This window comes from Hyperolius riggenbachi, chromosome 6, assembly GCF_040937935.1.
Source record: "Hyperolius riggenbachi isolate aHypRig1 chromosome 6, aHypRig1.pri, whole genome shotgun sequence".
Lineage (NCBI taxonomy): Eukaryota > Metazoa > Chordata > Amphibia > Anura > Hyperoliidae > Hyperolius > Hyperolius riggenbachi.
Window position 1 is genome coordinate 60,031,144 of NC_090651.1, and position 20,209 is coordinate 60,051,352.

Sequence of the window (20,209 nt, forward strand, 5' to 3'; positions counted from 1 at the left end):
AACTTACCTATCTCGTGATTCCAAAGTAGTGTGAGGAACTGCGCACATTCATTGTGATAGGATCATTAGAACGCATGCCTCACCTACAAGTGGATGATGTCACAACAAATAATCCAGTATATGCGGAAGAAGGTCAGCATCTCACATGGGTACACTTAATGAGGAATGTATTTCTTAAATCCATTAATCTGAAGACATCTCAGGTTGTGAAGGGTCCCTTTCCTAATGGGATGCAGCAGCAAACAGAAGAGAACCTGGTGCAGCCCCGAAACACCATCAGAATAATGAATTAAAGCAAATAGCGGGAAAAAATATATATGATATAATGAATTGCATGTGTAATACAGATAAGGAATAGAGCATTAGTAGCAAAGAAAAGAGTGTCATATTTTCATTTTCAGTTATATAGCTTTTTTTATAATATTGCATAATTCCATCACATTTGCCGTTTTCAAACCACACTCTGTCTTTTAAACTATAAAACAAATAAAAAATAATGGCCAATTTGAACTTTCTTGCAGTAAAACCTTATCTCATACTATCTCTCACTGTTTCTTGGCTGTTTAAGTCCTTCAGAAAACAGGACTGTATTCTACCCAGTGGGTCGGAGAGCTCAGAGAAGCTCTTTTGTATAGATAACAATGGAATTTTTTTTTAACTCTTGCTGTACTGGAAAACAGTATAAGACTTTTTTCTTTGTTACTAATATTTTATTTCTTAGCTGTACTACAGATACAATTCATTATATCATAATGATCTGCTGCATGCTTGTTCAGGGGCTATGGCTAATAGTATTAGAGGCGGAGGATTAGCAGGGCTGCCAGGAAACTGGTATTGCTTAAAAGGAAATAAACATGGCAGCCTCCATATAACTCTCTCTGCAGTTGTCCTTTAAAGAAAACCTTGTTTGCATTATTTCTCCATTCGGTACTCTCTGGCTTTCTACTCTTGTGATTTACACACACACCCCTGCAGTGCTGGTATAAAACTGAATAGCGTGGGAGGCATAAATATTGTGGCAACACTTATTGGAGTCGGCAGTTCTAAAGACTCCTAATTGCTCATTAAATCACTAGTAACATTGCATTCTTATTGGGCCCTCCCTAATTAGGCACCATAAGTACAGATATTAGAATGTATGTTAATCATTACTGTTAATTATTACTTCCTATTTAGATAAATTCCTGAAAATGGGTATGTAGCCCTGCCCTTCCAGTGATGTCACAGCTTCGGCTGTTTAGCTATGCGGAATTCTCCGCCCATCACATTCTGGGAGACCATATATTATTTCTACTAGCTTCGGAACACAGAGTAAACAAACATTCTGCAGAGAAGCACCCCTCTGATTTTACTCGGGGGAAACACTGATTAAGTGATTTATAAAGTAATAAAGAATAAGCAATTTTATAAATCATGTTATTTTCAGTACAGTTCCTTTTCAAGCTCTCTTCTCTGTTAAGAATCAAAATCATTAATAGATCCAAAGATTATTTTTTTTTTAACATATGCAGTTTCTTCCATACGGTACTCAGATATTCCGTCGACTATTAAGATCATTTTCATCCTTTAAGGACAACTGAAGTGAGAGGGACATGAAGGCTACCATATTTATTTCCTTTTAACCTCCTTAGTGGTATGCCCGACACTGTGTCGGGCATACCGCCGGCTGTCCCCAGGAGTCCCCCAGTATAATTTTTAGAGATCCCATGGCTGTAATAGCTTCAGCTAGCACTAGGCTAGCTAGCAGTGGTGGCCGGCATCCCCCAATTACTTTTGATCCCCCCGATCGCCCGCTAAATACATGAACCCCCTGGATCCAGTGATCGCGCAGCCTCCCTGCACATCTCCGGTCCTCTCTATGGGGAGGATCGGGTCTGCGCATGACGTCATGACGTCGCCAACATCATGATGTCATGTGCGATCCTCCCCATAGAAAAGAGCGGAGCTGTCCGGGGAGGCTGCGCCGATTGCTGGATCCAGGCTAGGTAATATTTTTAGCGGGCGATCGGCGGGATCAAAAGTAATCGGGGGATGCCGGCCACCACTGCTAGCTAGCCTAGTGCTAGCTGAAGCTATTACAGCTATGCGATCACTTAAAATTATACTGGGGGACTCTCGGCTGAAAACCTTCCTGAGCGGCGTAATGCTCAGGAGGTTAAGGCAAGTTGCCTGTCTGTCTGTCTCTGCCTCTAATACTTCTAGCCATAGACCATAAAGAAGCTTGCAGCAGAACAAGTGTTTCTGACATTCTTGTCAGATCTGACAAGATTAGCTGCATGCTTGTTTCTAGTGTTATTCAGACACCATTGCAGACAAATAGATCAGCAGGGCTGCTAGTCAACTGGTATTGCTTAACAGGAAATAAATATGGCAGGTTCCACATTTTTCTCACTTCAGTTGTCCTTTAAAGGGTACCTGAACTGGCACGTGACTTGATGAGGTAAATATAAGAATGCATAGTAGTAACCCTACCAAGAAATTGTCTGAAGTCCCTTTCTGTTTTCCTGTGAAGCAAAAACTAGAGCTGTTATCTATGCAAATAAAGCAGTCAAACATAAAGTTGAAATTAGCCTGATGTTCTGAAAAGTAAATAAAAGGTAAAACATTCCTATCTGGCTGAGGAAACACTGCTGATAAAGTTTTACTGCTGAAAAGTTCGAAGGGTTATCAATTCTTTCTCTTTTGCAACTGAATGAAGTAGATTTTACATCAGACTCTCTCAGCTGTTGTTCAGAATTGAGTCTTGAAAATTCAGATCTTCAGCTGAAAATAAAAGCATGAGACTCAGGCGTATGTTACGGAAGTTCTAGTGCTAATCTTACATGCATGGGTAGTGTCTGAATTACCCACCTGAAACAAGCATGCGGCAAATCCAGTCAGACTTCAGTCAAACCTCTGATCTGCATGCTTGTTCAGGGTCTCTGGCTACCAGTATTACAGGCAGTGGATCAACGGGACACTGCTGCATTGTTTAAAAGGAAATACTTATGGTAGCCTCCATATCCCACTCACTTTAGAAGAGTAACTTTTAAAGAGTAACTGTCAGGCTGCAAAAGCTAATTTAAACCTCTGTGTTAAACAGTTTAGAAGGAAGCCAAAAAGGCAATACTGAAGTTAAAAATCTCTCTTACTTTTGATGTGTGCTGAACAGCAAGGCTGTTAGACCTAAGCTCTTAAAAGGACGACAGGCCGCATACCATACTGCAAAGCATTCTGGGGCTGCTTGGGTCCTCCCCTCGGCTGCTAGTGAGAAGTTACAGTCTCATGTTACAACAGCCAGCACTGCAAAATCTCTGGGCAGAGTATACTGCATGAGTCTGCTATTGTTCCTAGCCACATGGCTAATTAATATTCACTGCACAGTAGGGTTGTATTTTTTCTGAGTGGAATCATCAGGAAGCAGGCAGGACATGACGACACATTTGGATTCATAGGAGACAGACAAACATGGAACCTGCCATGAGCTGTCAGGAGCATCATTCTCTGCAAATACTATATAAAAATTCTGTGAAATCCAAACATGGACAGTGAAATGCATATGTAATGTAAGTACAGCCAATCTTTAGCTACTGATATATGTGTTTTTTTTCTGAGACCTTATACCTAACAGCTCCTCTTTAATACACTTTATTTGACTTTATTTTTTCTTTAAGAATGGCATAAATTACAAAAAGTAATTCAATGTCCAATCAAAATGTCATGGAATCCTAACTTTAAGGATTTGGAGTCAGAGGGCGACATTCTATTGTGGTGTTATTTGCCAATATTTCAGTTCCATTTTATATAAACATGTTAATCAGGTTACCGCTCAGTCATCTTTTTTCCAAGTGAAATAAGCCCAGTTTGTCAAACCTTTTTACTTACCAAGAAAGATTGGACAAACTGGGCTTATTGAGCTTGGAAAAAAGGCGACTATCCCTAGGGTTGTACAACGGACCAGGGGACATGACCTGCCTATGGAAGAAAAATGTTTTTGCCATCTGTTTAGAAAGGGGACCTTCACAGTGAGAGTGATTCAAATCTGAAACATCTTGCTTAAGGAAGTAGTTATGGCAAACACTATGGGCTTGATTCACTAAACCGGGCAAACGCGAAAATGCGCACAAAAAGCGCCGTGATATGAGTTATCACGGTTTAGTGAATCAAGACCTATATCTGTATTTAAAGAGGGCTTAGATGCTTATATTACATTGAAGGGCTTCCATGGCTATAATTATTAGGAAATTCCTGGGAGAGTTGATCCAGGGATTTATCTGTCTGTCATTTGGAGTCAGGAAATATTTTTTTTTCTTTTAAGGCTTATTGGCCCAGGCCTTGTAAGGTTTTTCACCTTCCCCTAAATCAACTGGGAAATGTGTGGGTCAGGGCTGGATTTACTATAAGTCACTGTAGGCACGTGCCTACAGGCGCCTGATGATGGTAAGGCAGCTCACTCCCTTCCCCTAGTGCTTCCCTCCTCCCCTATGCAAAGTCCTGAGCAGAGTGTTAATGAGAGATTACTCACCCTGCTCTCGCCATTCCACTGACGAGATCTCCCTTCAGTCAGGGGCACCACTAGCTACTTAATACCGAGGATAGCTATGGCTACCTAATACTGTGCACCTGTAGCTCCCTATGATGGGCAGGGGAAGTAAGGAAGAAGTGACAGCTGGGACAGCCAGACAGCCAGCACACTTGCGGTGCAGTTTGATGGAGGTCTGTAGGTTCATCGAGGGTGAAGTCTAGGATGCCAGGAAATCTGTGCCTATACGCTCCTGTGGTGTAAATCTAAGCCTGGTGTGGGTGCAGGATGGTGGTGTTTTTTTTTTTTTTTTTTTTGTGTGGTTGAACTTGACTATGTAACAGCAGGTTTACTGTGATATTGATTTTATGTAAAGTGTGAGCTCATCTCCAGTGGCCAGGCAGCATAAAGGTAGATTTCAAATCATTGGCCGGACAGAAAATGCTTTCATAACTTTGGATGGAGGACATAAGCTGAAGGGTGTTTAGATTTATCTGCCAGGATCCGTTCTTTAATCTGGGTTAAACCATGACATAAGCTGATCGTCAGTGACCGTCAGCTCAGCGTCTTCTTGCATCTCCCATGGCACCGGCAATTATGGAAATGAATCAGACAGAGTTACATTATCAGCTGGAATGGAAAACAAGTCCATCCTTTATTGGCACGCTCCGCCGTCCCCGATCCCAGCGCTGAACTATGCTGGAAATTTGCAATAATTACTTATTTATGGCGAGCCGCTACCCGGACTCCCTCACTTTTTTTTTTCTTCTCCGGAGTTTGTTGTAGTGTTAGTAATTGATCTCCCGAACCCCCAGGCCTACTTATCGAATCCAGCACTGATGAATATTTCATGGAACCTGTTTGCTTGGATGATTCACATCCTCAAAACTCTATGAAGGGATACAGGGAGTGTTTATTCTTTCTTTCTTTTTTTTCAAGGCAAGCCGGACGTGAGAAATCAGCTACACCTCGCTCATTGCTCCGTGGTTTGGCTCCTACACCGTAAAAGTAACCACAAACTTAATTTACAGTGAACCAACATGTTATTAATAATGTAACTAACTTATTGATGATTAACTATCAGTAGGGTTAGCTGAGGTCCTAAAATGAAAATGAAACAATGACGCATTTGAGGGTCATTCAAAGTAAGATTTTTCATAGATGCAGGACAACTAAATTGTAAGTTCAGCCTTCGAAACACTGAAGAACCAAAAAATTTTTATGACACAACCTATGAAAATGGCTAGGGTTCAGAGGATCTTCGGGAGCCTGGCGCCTACCTTTTTTTACCCTTCCACCTTGGCATACACACCAGGTGGCAAGCAGGCACGTGCCTACAGGCAGCTGATGATGGAAAGGTGGCTGACTCCCCTCCCCACGTACCTTCCTCCCGCCTTGCCTGTGCAGACTGCAGAGTCCCTAGCGGTGTGTAAATGAGCGGTTACTCACCCTGGTCCCTGGATTCCACTGACCAGATCTCCCTTTAATCAGGGGCACCTCTAGCTACCAAATACTTGGGGGTACCTCTAGTTACTTAATACCGAGGATAGCTCTGTCTACCTAATACTAAGGTGCACCTGCAGCTACCTATGATGGGCAAGGGAAGTAAGGGAGAAGTGACAGCTGGGACAGCCAACACACTTGCGGTGCAGTTCAGCAGGTGTTTGTAGGTTCATGGAGGACAAAGTCTAGGGGGCCAGGACATCTGTACCTATAGGCTCCTGTGATGTAAATCAGGGTGTATATACTATGTCACGTATTGGTAAAGAGTGATCATCCATGATAACAAATGTCACCTGCATATTGAAAGATTTGATTAGAAGGAACCTAATCTGCAAGGTTACCAAAATATGAACAGGCCCATTTGATTTACAGTATATAGGGTGGTTTTAAGTCAACACGTGGTTCATATTTATTTGTTTGTTTTAGGAACAAGATGGATTTATTCAAAGTGGCTTTTCTACTGGCCATGTCGAGTTTGGACACGGTGACCACATATACCCTAGTTGGGACCAACAAAGGACTGACTGTAGGAAGAGGCCAAACTGCTTACATCACTGAAAATGAACTACAGTTTGACATCCCAAATGGGAGTGACACCTGCAGAGTAGAAGTGGTCCTAAATGAGCCCACCACCCAGCAAGTAGGAACGCTGTCTCCTCAGGTGAGTGACTGGATCATTTCAGTAAAGTTTGTAAAACATTAACATACGAGTTTTGGGGCATCACAGGGTTTTAAGTTTGAAAACAAGAATTATTGCTCGTTACTGAACCCGAAGTCAAAATAAACTGATGAGATGAACAATTGTATTTATCCTCCAACTCCTAAAAATGACTTCTTTAGATAGCCCATGGTTTTATTTTATAGTTAAACATTTACAAAGTAGATTGAATGTTTTGTTGTCTCTGCTCTGTGGCAGCCTATTAAGTGTCCCTAAATGAAAATACATGAACTATTGACCTTTTTTCTAACTCTCCTGGTCTCAGAAGTTGTATTCTGCCAGGAAACCTTTAATGGCTGTAATTTGCTTATCAGTGATCTTTACTATATTCCCGACAAGGTACCGTCAAGACAGACGCTGTCACTTCCATGTCTAGAAATTAACTCTTTCAGGCAGCAAAATAAAGCAAGTAAAATAGCCTGGTTATTAATAATGTTTGCACTGTACATACACATTTATCTCATCGTGTCGCCTCAGGCATTAGTGACTCTTTAAACCTATTTTGGGCTGTCAATTTTCAAACAAATAGAACCAAGGTAGTTTTTGATAGACCTGATTTATCAGGACAGGCAAATTACAAAAATCTGAGCCACAAGTGCAGTAGCTGACTGGAACTACCAATCAAATTTCAGCAGTACAATGAAACAAGGCTTCTGATTGGTTGCTCTAGGAAACTGCTTCATTTTTTATTCTTTAGCTTTCTCTGCGCCAATCTTGCTAATCCAGATGCGTAATTTAGAAATTACAGAAAGGCCTCAATAATTGTCATGTTAGAAACTATGCTTCGGCTGATATGCCGCACAGACATGAGTCTCGTATTGTTTCCAATATAGGAAGAGTTAAGAAACGTCAGTTGTTATCTATGCAAAACAGCTTCTCTGAGCTCTCCGACTAATTTAGTTGGTGAGCAATGCTACTCTCTGAAGCACGTATCTAAACCTGTTTTTTTTTTTTTTTTTTTTTTCTACGGAGAAGTTGAAAGGGTCATGAGCTCTACTCTGTTTCATCATTTAAATTACAGAGTCTAATTTGTAACCGGCAAATATTAGGGAATGAGGCAGTGTTATAGAAAAACCGCTATATAACAGAAAATAAAAATATGAAACTCTTTGCTTTGCTACTAATGTTCTATTCATTATCCGTACTACACATACAATGAATTATATCATAAGTTGTTTTGTTTTTTTTCCACCTCAGTGCCACTTAAATGCCATTTAATATATTTCAGTACATTTCAACAATGCACATTGTCATTACTGTTCAGTATGAACTTAGAGCAAAACCAGACATTGATACAAAACATCCTTGGCTGAGAATTCATCCAATGCCATCTCTTTGCAGGGATTTGATTGTCGCTTCTTACCAGATGAAGTACGCTATACTCACAATGGCTCTCCCATGCTGGATGTGGATGAAGTGATGCTGAGAGTGTTTAGGTAATCTTCCCTTGTAGTTCTGTGATTCTAACCATATTCAGAGAAAATATGTCGGAATCCATTCCTTTATTTATTTATTTATTTATTTATTATTGTTACTTAGTATTCATATAGTGCCGACATCCTCCGCAGCGCTGTACAGAGTATATTGTCTTGACCCCTAACTGTCCCTCAGAGGGAGTGGGATGTGGGTGTCAAAAACACCCTCTAGTGAAAAGATACAGGAGACAAAAGTGGGAGCCCAATGGTGTAGTATGTCAAAAACAATGGAACGTAATAAGAGGCTCCCTTTGCTGAATCTGTCATTTAGTTTGGCACTGTTATTGGCCTGAGGAAGCGGGCTCTGACCCGCGAAACGCGTTGCCTGTGCTACTAATAAAAACCTTTGTAAAACACAAAAGATTTTTTTCGTTACTGAGGTAAGCTACCTCAAATTTATTTCCCGTTTTTAAACTGCTTTTAGATGCTTTTATTACACCAGGGCGCCTCCTTTACCCTTATTGTCCCTCAGAGGGGCTCACAATCTAATCCCTACCATAGGGGACCCAGTGCTGCATGGCGAGAGTGCTAAGCACGGGCGCATCTAGGCATAGGCAGTACAAGCCATTGCCTAGAGTGCTATTGGTCCTGGGGGGCACCATGTTACTGGATTAAGTGGAAGCAAGGACACGGCAATGCAGGCGCAGTGGTTTTCAGACTTTAAAGTCTGAAATTCCAGAAGTGAACCGGAGGCGGGGCCGGAGCATCGGTGAGTGGCTGCGGGGGACCATTAGAAGCCCCGGGTAAGTTCAACTCATTTTCCCCCGACCCCCCTACAGTATTCCTTTAAAATGAACCTAAATAAAACCCCCCAAAAATGTTAACTTTCCTGGGGCTTCCTCCAGCCCCCTGCAGCTGCCCTGTGCCCGCCCCATCACAGAGTGATACTCTAGTCCCTTACACCACCCCTCTTTCATTCTTTTGGATGTGCAGCCCTGTTCCCCGTGTCTCCTGATTGTGCTACCATGGATGGGAGTGCTCTGTACATCTGCAGCAGTGGTGGGCCGCAATTTCGCATGTGTGAAATTTCGCATTGAAATTCGCAATTATGCATCGTAATCGTAATGTGAAATTTCAGAGAAAATCGTAATTAATTTCGTATGTAAAAGTAGTATTTCAAAATGTTGCGTAATTTTTCGCATAAATTTTGTATAATTTTGTGCCAAGTTTAGAGGTTAATAGCAAAGCCCCCACACATGTTATTGCTACCAAAATTGCTACATATGTTAAGCAGAATAGTGGGTATCAGTCACAAAAATCATTTTTCAAAAAGACCTTGTAGTTTTTGAGAAATTCGATTTTAAAAATGCAAAGAAAAATGGTTTTTAAACTCATTTTTCTAAGTTCAAAAAACATTTTTTATTTGCATATTTAAAATCGAGTTTCTCAAAAACTATAAGGTCTTTTTGCAAAATTCTTTTTTTGACTTATACCCACAATTCTCCTTAACATATGCAGCAATTTTGGTGTCAATACCATGTATGGGGACTTAAGGCTCATACACACATCAGACTATAGTCTTTGGAAAATGAAAGATCACAGACCAATCTTACCACCCTTCATGTAGTATGAGAGCCATACCTTCACAGTCTATTCTATGGAGCTGAACTCCCCATCAGATAAAAATCTTTGCAAGATGCTGCACACACAGATGCTGTACAGACACAAAAGATCAGTATCTGCAAAAGATCTGTTCCTGCCAAAAATCCATTCCTGCAAATTGCAATGATAGTCTATGAGATCTGCAGATCAGCATACACACATGATTTAACTGACATTCATCTGCAGATCAAGCAATCATCTGCAGATCTGAAAATCCATCCTGGTGGATCTGATCTGCAGATGAATGTCAGTTAAATCATGTGTGTATGATGATTTGCAGATCTCAGACTATCATTGCAATTTGCAGGAATGGATTTTTGGCAGGAACAGATCTTTTGCAGATACTGATCTTTTGTGTCTGTACAGCATCTGTGTGTGCAGCATCTTGCAAAGATTTCTGTCTGATGGGGAGTTCAGCTCCATAGAAAAGACTGTGTAGAGTATGGCTCTCATGCTACATGGAAGGGGGTAAGATTGGTCTGTGATCTTTCATTTTCAAAAGACTATGGTCTGATGTGTGTATGTGGCCTTTGCTATTCACTGCTAAAGTCAGCAATAAATTATGTGGAATTTCGTGAAATTTTATGCGAAATTACAAATGACTACACGAAATCAATTGAATTTGCAAATTGTAATTAGGTTTATAGAGACTCTGAAGCAAGAATAAATCTCGCTTCAGAGCTCATAGTTAGCAGGGGCACGTGTGCCCCTGCTAAAACGCCGCTTTCCCGCAGCTTTCCCTGCACCCGCTTTCCCTGCACCCCCAAACCCCTCACCCGGAAAAGTTGGTCGCAAACTTGGTCGTAAAATTCTCTTCCTGGAGGCAGGGCTAACGGCTGCAGCCCTGCCTCTCAGCGCCGTCTATCAGACGCACATCGCCGCCTCTCCCCCGCCCCTCTCAGTGAAGGAAGACTGAGAGGGGCGGGGGAGAGGCGGAGATACGCGCTGACAGACGCGCGTGGGGCAGGGCTGCGACGGTTAGCCCTGCCCCAACCAGGAAGCGCCCCCCCCCCCCCCCCCGCTGCACCGAGGGGATTTGGGGGTGAAGGGACCCCCGTTAAGCCGTGGGATAGCGGCGTTTTAGCAGGGGCACACATGCCCCTGCTATCTATGAGGTCTGAAGCGAGATTTATTCTCGCTTCAGACTCTCTTTAAGCGTAATTGGAAAAATGTAAGCGAAATTTAGCAAAATCGTAATTTGTTGATTGCGATCATCACTAATTCTGCAGTACGGGGAAATCTCTACTGCGCATGTGCAGAATACTACCAGCAATGGGCGTGTGATCGAGGACGCGCGCATCCTTGGCCACGCATGCGCAGTGGCCGTCGACTCGCCGAGTCACCCGGCCAAACTAGGGGCACGGCGGGGGGACTGGAGAATCGCTCAGTGACGGCGCGTACAAAGGGACTGCTATAAGCTCCAGGAAAGTTCTGCGCATGCACAGAATGCTCCCCGCAACAGGACCATGATCAAGGAGGTGCCCGGTCATGGCCGCACATGTGCAGTGTCACCCGGGTGAAAGAGGGGCACTACAGGGTTGGCGCAGGCTCAGGGCTCAGTGATGGTACGGGCACTGGGCGGTTGCAGGGGGCTGGTAGAAGCCACAGGTAAGTTAAACTCATTTTTTTGGGGAGGGTTTGATTTAGGTTCCCTTTAAGAACTTATCCAGAAAAAAAGTAAAATACAACCTGTGGCTTCAGTTCATGCAAAACCAGGCAATAATACATGTATACCACAGAAAACAAAAAAATCCAAAGCTTTTAAACTTTGTCTTCAAAAAATGACGGTTCAGTGAACTTATCTCACTTTACAGTCGGTTCAGGATGTTTAAACGAAAGTGTTTCCGTTATATCAAAGCTGTTCAATTTCCTTTAGCTTCCCCTGACCCTCTGGTGGATATGTTTGGAGAGAGAAGGGGGGTGTTTCCTAGAGATAAGAGAGTATGGATGAAATGGATCTTGTGCTGCAGAGACAGGAGTCAATGAGGCCTCTCATTTGTTTTTAAGAGAGTTTGATCTTTTTGGTGAGAAAATAAAACCATGCAGCCATAATGAATAAAGCAGTGCAAAGGAGGGTCATGATGTGTAATGTGCAGAAAAGGCATAGTCATCATATCACTCTTCTCATTAGCCATCATTTCCATGCAATGAGTTGCAACTTTGGAAGTGGTAATATAGGCCAATTACTGGCCAATCACAATATGAGGTGTGTGTGCAGCTGCGCTGTGTGCAGATATTCCTAGGGGGATTGCATTTGTGATTCCCCAGCAATTAAAATCGCTGTAGTAAACTGTACAGCGGTTCCGATTAGTGATTTGCATTTTTTTTTTTTTTTACTAAACTTTATTACACTTACTAGGTGTCTAGCTTCTGTCCGAGAGGCGCCTGTGTCTGCTTCCTTTAGGGGGCGGAGCTAAAGATGGGAGCAGGAAATCAGGACCCCTGTTAAGTATAGTAAAGTTTATTTAAATTGTAATCGGCTCCCATAGTGTTGCAAAATAGCATTTCAAAGCGATTTACCATGGCAAATGCGCTCAAAATGCGCTCAAAATGCTACATGTCCTGCGATTGCAATTACCCCTAATCGCGGCTCGTGGCTCTGTTTTGTTAACACCGACTTGCAAGTCATTGGCCACGGTGCCTGCACGGCCCTGACCACGCGTGTCCTCATTTGCGCTCCCATCACCAGGAGCGTCCTGCGCTGCCACAGGAAGATTTTCTTGTACCCGACCATGGGAGCACTAAAAATGACGCAGGCCAGAGCCACGGAGGCGCAGTGGCCATCGACTTACAAGTCGGCGATACCGAAACTTAGCTGCAGCAGGGGACTGGAGGATTGTTGAGTGACGTTGCAGGGGGGTGGCTGAAGCCCCTGGTGAGTGAAACTCTTTTTTTTTTTTTTTTTTTTTTCAAAGATCTATCAGGTTTCCTTTAAAGTGGACCCAAATTAAAAATACAAGATTTCAGAAATAAAATCTGTTTTCTAAATTATAATAATAAATAGCAGCCTTTTTTCAGCTGCATGATGACAAATATTAAATATGTTACATTTATTGGAGGAACCCCTCCCTTCCTTTCATATTGCCCGGACAGAATCCGGCAGACTGGTGGAGAAGATAAAAAACAAAAACAAAACACAGGCTGCTACTGATGATGTCACAGGGGAGGGGATCTCCGCTTGTGTGAGATTTCACATAGATGACGCCCCTGTCAGGGAGGGTAGTTGATGACAAACACACTCATGATATAAAACCTCCTACTAAGCTCAGAAGTAATGGCTGCCACCTGTACAACCCTACCTATGAAAAGAGAAGGGTGAAAAGCATGCACTGAAATGCTCATAGGCTTGAAGGAGTGTTTATTTATCTTTGTATGTTTCAGAGTGGTGCAACTAAATATTTTGAATTAAAAAAATGTTTGGTTTGGGTCCGCTTTAAGGAAAACTCTCAGGTTATTCAGCTGAAGATTAAATTAGGATGATTTTACCATGAGACCAGTTTTATCCCAGTTATTTTTTTTTCTCTCCTAGAATTGGTATTTCTAACAATATAGGCATGGGTATAGCTAAGATAAAAGGGCATCTGTTTTGTTAAAACCCAACCCCAGGGACAAATTATTGAATTCTGGATTGTGTGCAAAGGGGCTGAAACATCTTGTTTAGTTTTTATAACTGTCTGTTTCATCTGTGACAGCTTCCTTTACATCTTGTCCTAACAGGAAGTGGGTCAATCTCCAACAGAGGCTGCAGCAATTTTTTATGTTAGAGTGAGCTAAAAGTTACCATAATACTTCAAGTGCTTCCTGTTTCCAGGACCACAAAGTTCTGTGTTATTGTCCAGAAAAGTAATGGAGGTCTCAAAGACCTGAAGAAAGGGAAAATCTCTCCAATGAGAGCAAAGACAGCAGTAACACCAAATTGCTACACTATCCAAAACTAAATCATTTTGCTCTGGAATAAAGCTTTAAAATTATTTTAGTTAAAAACATGGCCAGGCATGCAAAATAACAAGTATTACAGTTAGGTCAAGATAATGCATAGGCCAGTCTGGAAGGTGAAATACCATCAGCATTATTCAGCAGATATGGCTTCCTGCAGTGCTAACCATGGTTATAAATCATCAACAATTATTTATATTGCTTTGATTTTAGTTGTCTGCCTCTTTCAGACGAGACTGCTATTCCTGTGTGGTCTATTTGAAGAACGCTCTTTCGGGTTAAAAACCGTAAAATCTGAGTACAGCCGATCCTTCCCATCGTCTGCCGGCTCATAAAAACTATTATGTCACAGTCTATAACACTTTCCTAGCTTATTATTCCATGCTTAAAATGCAGGAGATCATCATTGCTGTTGTAATTGATATTAATTAATGTTATTTTTTACTTGTGTAACACCAAATATATTTGTCAGTGCTCTGAAATAAAGTGTATTTATGTTTCAAGCCAGCTAAAGCTTTATATGCTTTATCTAACCCATGTCAGGTTGCTGTTACCGTTTGGGCCCACTCAGTGGCGGAACTACAATTTATGGGGCCCCCCAGCGAAACATGGATGGGGCCCCCCAATGTTCCATTGCCTCCCCTTAGTGCCCCTTATTATTTTGGAGACCATCTCACAAGGGTCATGAAATAACTGGGGCCATCATGATCTTCACACTCATAACAAGTGTAGCCATGAAATCACCTGATCTGATGGTTGGCCCCCTGTATTGGAGGAAGGGACGGTTAGGAGTTGGGGCCCCCACAGCTCTGTCCCCCTTGCGATCCCAGGGGCTGCTCCCCTCTATTTACGCACCTGAGCCCTCTAGTTCCCTAGCTCCCCATTGGAGAATGCTGATTGGCCATCATCACCTTGGGCTCGTTTTACTAAAGCGTGATAAATCAGTTATCACGTGTAAAGGCTTTGCACGTGCAACGTATCATTATCACGTGCTAAGTATCATTATCACGTGCTAAGTATCATTATCACGTGAAGTCACTGCAGATCACGCGAATGGAATGCAGATCATGAATTATTACTGTATACAGTACATAAAGCGACGCATGTTAAACTTTGCACGCGTCGTATTACATTAACTCACATGTTAATGTAAGCACCATTGCTGATTTTATTACCAAACTCTATCTTCTGATCGTGCGAAGCGCCATAGTTTTCAATGACCTTCTGCACTTAGCGCATGAAGCGTAACGCCATTCGTGCAATAATACTTAACACGCGAACGGTGGAAACTGTTCACACGCACAATGCTTTACAGGAGCGTTTGCACGTGCAAAGCCTTTATACGTGATAACTGAGTTATCACACTTAACCCCCTTGGCGGTATGAAAAATACCGCCAGGGGGCAGCGCAGCAGTTTTTTTTTATTTATTTATTTTTAAAATCATGTAGCGAGCCCAGGGCTCGCTACATGATAGCCGCTACTCAGCGGCATCCCCCCAGCCCCGCCGATCGCCTCCGGCGATAGGCGATCAGGAAATCCCGTTCAAAGAACGGGATTTCCTGGAGGGCTTCCCCCATCGCCATGGCGACGGGGCGGGATGACGTCACCAACGTCAGCGACGTCGGGACGTCATTGGGAGACCCGATCCACCCCTTGGCGCTGCCTGGCACTGATTGGCCAGGCAGCGCAGGGGTCTGGGGGGGGGGCCGCGCGCTGCACCGGATAGCGGCGATCGGGCGCGCGGCGGCGGCGATCGGGGTGCTGGCGCAGCTAGCAAAGTGCTAGCTGCGTCCAGCAAAAAAAAATTTATTTAAATCGGCCCAGCAGGGCCTGAGCGGCACCCTCCGGCGGCTTACCCCGTGTCACACACGGGGTTACCGCTAAGGAGGTTAAGTGAATCGAGCCCATTGTGCACGTGAACAGTTTCCATTGTTCACGTGTTAAGTTTTATCACGTGAATGGCGTTACGCTTCACGCGCTAAGTGTGGAATGCCATTGAAAACTACGACGCTTCGTTCGATCAGAAGATAGAGTTTGGTAATGAAAACAGCAACGGTGCTTACATTAACATGTGCGTTAATGTAATACGGCACGTGCAAGGTTTAACGCACCTCGCTTTATGTACTGTATACAGTAATAATTCATGATCTACATTCCGTTCGCATGATCTGCAGTGACTTCACGTGATAATGATACTTAGCACGTGATAATAATACTTAGCACATTATATCACGTGTTAGCACCCTTTAGTGAATCGAACCCTCTCTCGAGCCTTGTCTCTAATGTAAAATGTAATGGTCACCTCTAGGGTCAGCAATAAAAACCTAATGGATGCAAAATATGAATCAATTTATAATCGATCCTATAAATAATCAACATACTGTAAATCCAAAAGCTCTGCACATCCGCTGTAGCCCATTCTGGTGTTGTTACCTTGACAAAGGGGACCCCACGGGGACCCGAAGTGAATCGTTGGTCTATGGAATGGAATTGTGTCACTATCCTACCTAATAATATGCAAGTGTCCCTGCGGCCCATGTCCCTGTGTCAGTGCTTTTGCGCTACTTCGCATGTCCTGCACTGACAGGCGTTGGGTCAGGGTGCAGGACAGGCCAGGGGGCGGGCTTGTGTGTACGCGTGCGGAGGGTGGACAGGTGTGCGCGCACGGTGGGCAGGTGCGTGCACTGCATGCGGGTGCGCACACGCGGCGGTGACAGACCTAGAGCACGTTTTTAAACGGGCTTAGGTCACTAGTCTTTGAATAAAAGTGGACTTGGTCTACAGCGAATGTGCGGGTTTATGTGGACTTGTTGCTCTAATCCTGCACCTTCCAAGTGGTGTGCGATTCTCCTTCTGCTAGTATAAAATAATCAAATCTATTGGTTGATCAACCACCAAAATCGATCAGTGTATAGCCACCTACAGACATGCTCATGTACTCAAGTACAGTGAAAAATGTCAGTGCTATATAAATACATAATATACCATATTTTTCAAACCATAAGATGCAATGTTTCTCTCCTCCAAAAATGAGGAGAAAAAGGCCTCAATTCACTAAGATCATGCTGGAGATAATAAGGCAAGAGAAAACTTGCCACCACACAGTGAGAGAGTTATCTTATCTCTTCATTGCTGCTTAAGTTACCTCCTCTGTAGTTAATTTCACATGCAGTTAATAAACCCGTCTTTAATTCTGGAGTTATTTTAAGGATTGACGAGTTAACTTAAAGACAGAAGAGTTAACTTTAGGTTTGCCTGAGGTAAAATGTTTCCTGAATACGACATGACTCATCACCATGGTCGTAACTCTAGAAACGTTATTAAGACAGGAAATAAGCTTAGTGAATTGAGGCCAATGTCAGTTTGTCTTATGGACCAGATCACGCGTACCCTACTTACGAACTCCTGCTGATGCAAACGGCCACCGACCTGTCTCGATTCCTTCCTGTCCTGGTTCTCCCCCAGCGTGAAGAGTAATGCACAGGGAAGCAGCAGCGCATATCTCACCTGATCTGGGCACCTCCACACAATGAGAGACATCTTCTCTTCCTCAGAGCTTTCCCTAGTGTCTGTCAGGAGAAGCCGGTGCTCCAACGTTTTGTCCTACGCGTCGATTTTGCCTACTTTACCTTCTGCTCGTGTGCAGTACTTTCCACGCCCACTCTGCACATGCGCATTTAGGTTTTCTCATTTCACCTCATCGTTTTACCCTACGGGTGTGCGGAGTAATAGCCTGTGGTTGGAGGGAGTGCAGCGGCAAGTGTGTCCTAATGAGCAGGCCCCTTTCTAGGGGCCGTGCAGCCGCCCTGAGCACAGATTAATCATCTATAACTGCTACATTTTCAAACTTATTTCCACTATTTCTTTATTAGCAATAACATACAGTGAAACAAATATACAATCAGCCTCTTTCCATAGTAGGTTATTTCGATTCGTAGGTCTCCTCGATTGAGTTTCCATCATTCTGTCATTAGCGTAGGACATTTCGACAATGTAGGACAAAACGTTGGAGCACCTGCTGTAGTTTGAGTGGTAGCTTGCAATATCTGAATTAACATTTCTTCAGTAAAAACTGATTGGAAAACAGAGGAATCTGTTTTAACTCTCAAACGTCTAACTGGATTATGAATACATTAAAGCTGGTTTTACAGCTGGCCTGTGTGTTTGCAGTGTGATGCTCTGTCCCCGTCGCATCGCAACGCACAATATGTCTGTGCCCCCCCCCCCCACACCCAGTGATGTACTCCCTGCTGCACAGGGATTCCCTGTCATATTCCCGTTGTTCCACACTACCGCTGCCAACATGTTTAAAATCACTGATTTAAGTTACTTTTACCGACTATGCATCTCTGTGGAAGTCCACGCTGTTGACTTTATGGCGGCTTGGTGGGCGATCCAGCACAATATGACGCAATTACCATTGCTTTACCCTGCGTTAAAACGGGGTAACGCAATGCAGGCTTGCAAGGCAAGTGTTAAAGGGGCCTTACATTGATGGAATTGGTATTGATGGAAATAATAGTACAGCACAAAGGAAAGAAGACATACAATATTCATGACTATTAAGTGTTTTCTTGGGATACTCTCGTTAATGACTGTAGTCACAGGTTGTCTCTTTTCTACATTGTAGGTTTTCTGAACAGGAGACAGTGACGGAAAGTTTCAAGCTAGAAGTAAAGATCACAGAGCCAGTGAGCAGCATTGTACTGCTTGGGGAAAACTCTCTCGAAGTTCCTGAGTTTTATGGTGTGTCGTCTAAATCAGTGGACAAAAACATCCTGTTATTCAAGCAGACTTTGGAAAGACCAGGAGTAAACTGCGTGGCCCGGTCTCTGGGGTCTGAGCTGGGACTCCCTGCCTTTGGCCAAGTGGTGATAGAGGATACAAAGCGTGACATCAGACATGAAGCTGGGCCTCTTCCGCACGCTCGCATCAGGAGTTGTGAGTGCTCTGCTCACCTACTTCTAGAGTATTGTTTCTCTACAGTCTTATTGCATGCTCCCCTTTTCTAATGATAATGTTGGCCAAGTACCCCTACTGTGGGTAACACTATCTTTAAGAAAACCTGAACTGAGAAAAAAAAAAGAGTTAAATAATCTCCTAAGAAGAGGAAAAGCCTTCCTGGTCCTCTCTTCATCTCCTTATTTCACCGCCGGGCCCCCATTGAAATTATCAACTAGAATGTCGGAATACATCTTTGGTACACCTTGGAAGGCTTTGCAAGTACTTGCATACTCGAGTATTTCCAAAGACAAGCGAATCCAATCCATACTGTGCAGTGGCGAGTCCAGTCTCCCACCTACGTAGTACAGATGTGTTCATCTGTGGGAGCACCCAGAGACGCGAATGCTTTTGAAATCTTCCATGGAGTCCTGAAGGCCTGAGTAGAAAGAGAAAATATTAGGAAGGCCCTATGGGTTCAAGAGCATTCCCTCTCCTTAGACAAGTACCTTGGGCCTTCTTTTATCTCATTTCAGGTTTGCTTTTAAGTACCCCTTACACATACATGTTTCTTGGGAATGTTAGGTAAGGTCTCTGAGGAAGCAGGATCACCCTAGAAACAGCTGTTAGGCTGGTATCTCACTCTAACCCTTGATGACATGCCTTGTTCATGCTGGTTTGCTGAATAAACCCTGAAAGGCAATGCACAAATTCACAAATCTTAGAAGGCTAGCAAGAAAGAGCTTGAGGGTTGGTGTCAGGGTAACTCTGATTTAATCTGCAGTACAGCGACAAGGCTTCATTGTTCACATGACTAGGGTTTTTTTTTTAATCTACCATTTGTTTTCATTGTGAGGGAAATTGTAAGCCCAAAAGGCTTGCTTCTTGGTTAATAATGTGGAAGTGTGTATAAGACTGGTACATGCTGAGGCAGGTTGTGTGAAGGTGTACAGATACTGTATGAGTTTCCAGAACCATACAATAAATATAAAGAACATATTAGAAACTCAGAAACCAACCAGTGTGGAAAAGGTTTGACCAATGTTTCTTTTTAACTCGCTATGCTGAAGATTATTATTTTATTCCTTTCTCCTTCAGACAGACAAGATAGGTTGCGGTGTCCCGGCAACAAGGCCTGCCACTCTGGTTTTAAGGAAATGAAGCTGCTGAAGGCCAGCTGTACCGATCTTCTGCAAATGGGCATCCGATACGAACACTTAAACCCTCCTTCCCCGGATGTGGATTATATCCCCTTCCAGATAGAATATCGAAGCCAGGACAACCGGAAACTGCTGCAGGTCCATAATAGTATTGTGTTAAGACGAGCTTGCCATCATTTTCTCCTAGAATCATATTCAGTGTACCTTTCTGTCATTTAGCAGCCAATCTTTAAAGGGATACTGTAGGGGGGTCGGGGGAAAATGAGCTGAACTTACCCGGGGCTTCTAATGGTCCCCCGCAGACATCCTGTGCCCGCGCAGCCGCTCACCGATGCTCCGGCCCCGCCTCCGGTTCACTTCTGGAATTTCTGA

General features: G+C 43.3%; 1 protein-coding gene across 3 annotated transcripts in view; it reads left to right on the forward strand.

The window, feature by feature from the left end:
- LOC137520871 (FRAS1-related extracellular matrix protein 1-like) overlaps window positions 1-20,209 on the forward strand; it is a 288,103-nt gene that overhangs the window by 13,687 nt on the left and 254,207 nt on the right. For 2 of the 3 annotated variants that reach the window (XM_068239387.1, XM_068239388.1), the window contains exons 2-5: window positions 6,431-6,665; window positions 8,064-8,158; window positions 18,367-18,677; window positions 19,776-19,975. In XM_068239387.1, the coding sequence (XP_068095488.1) occupies window positions 6,438-6,665; window positions 8,064-8,158; window positions 18,367-18,677; window positions 19,776-19,975 (834 nt within the window). In that variant the 5' untranslated portion in view covers window positions 6,431-6,437. Of the gene's footprint in view, window positions 1-5,440; window positions 5,510-6,430; window positions 6,666-8,063; window positions 8,159-18,366; window positions 18,678-19,775; window positions 19,976-20,209 lie in introns of all 3 variants that reach the window. The other variant, XM_068239386.1, reaches the window with a different exon arrangement.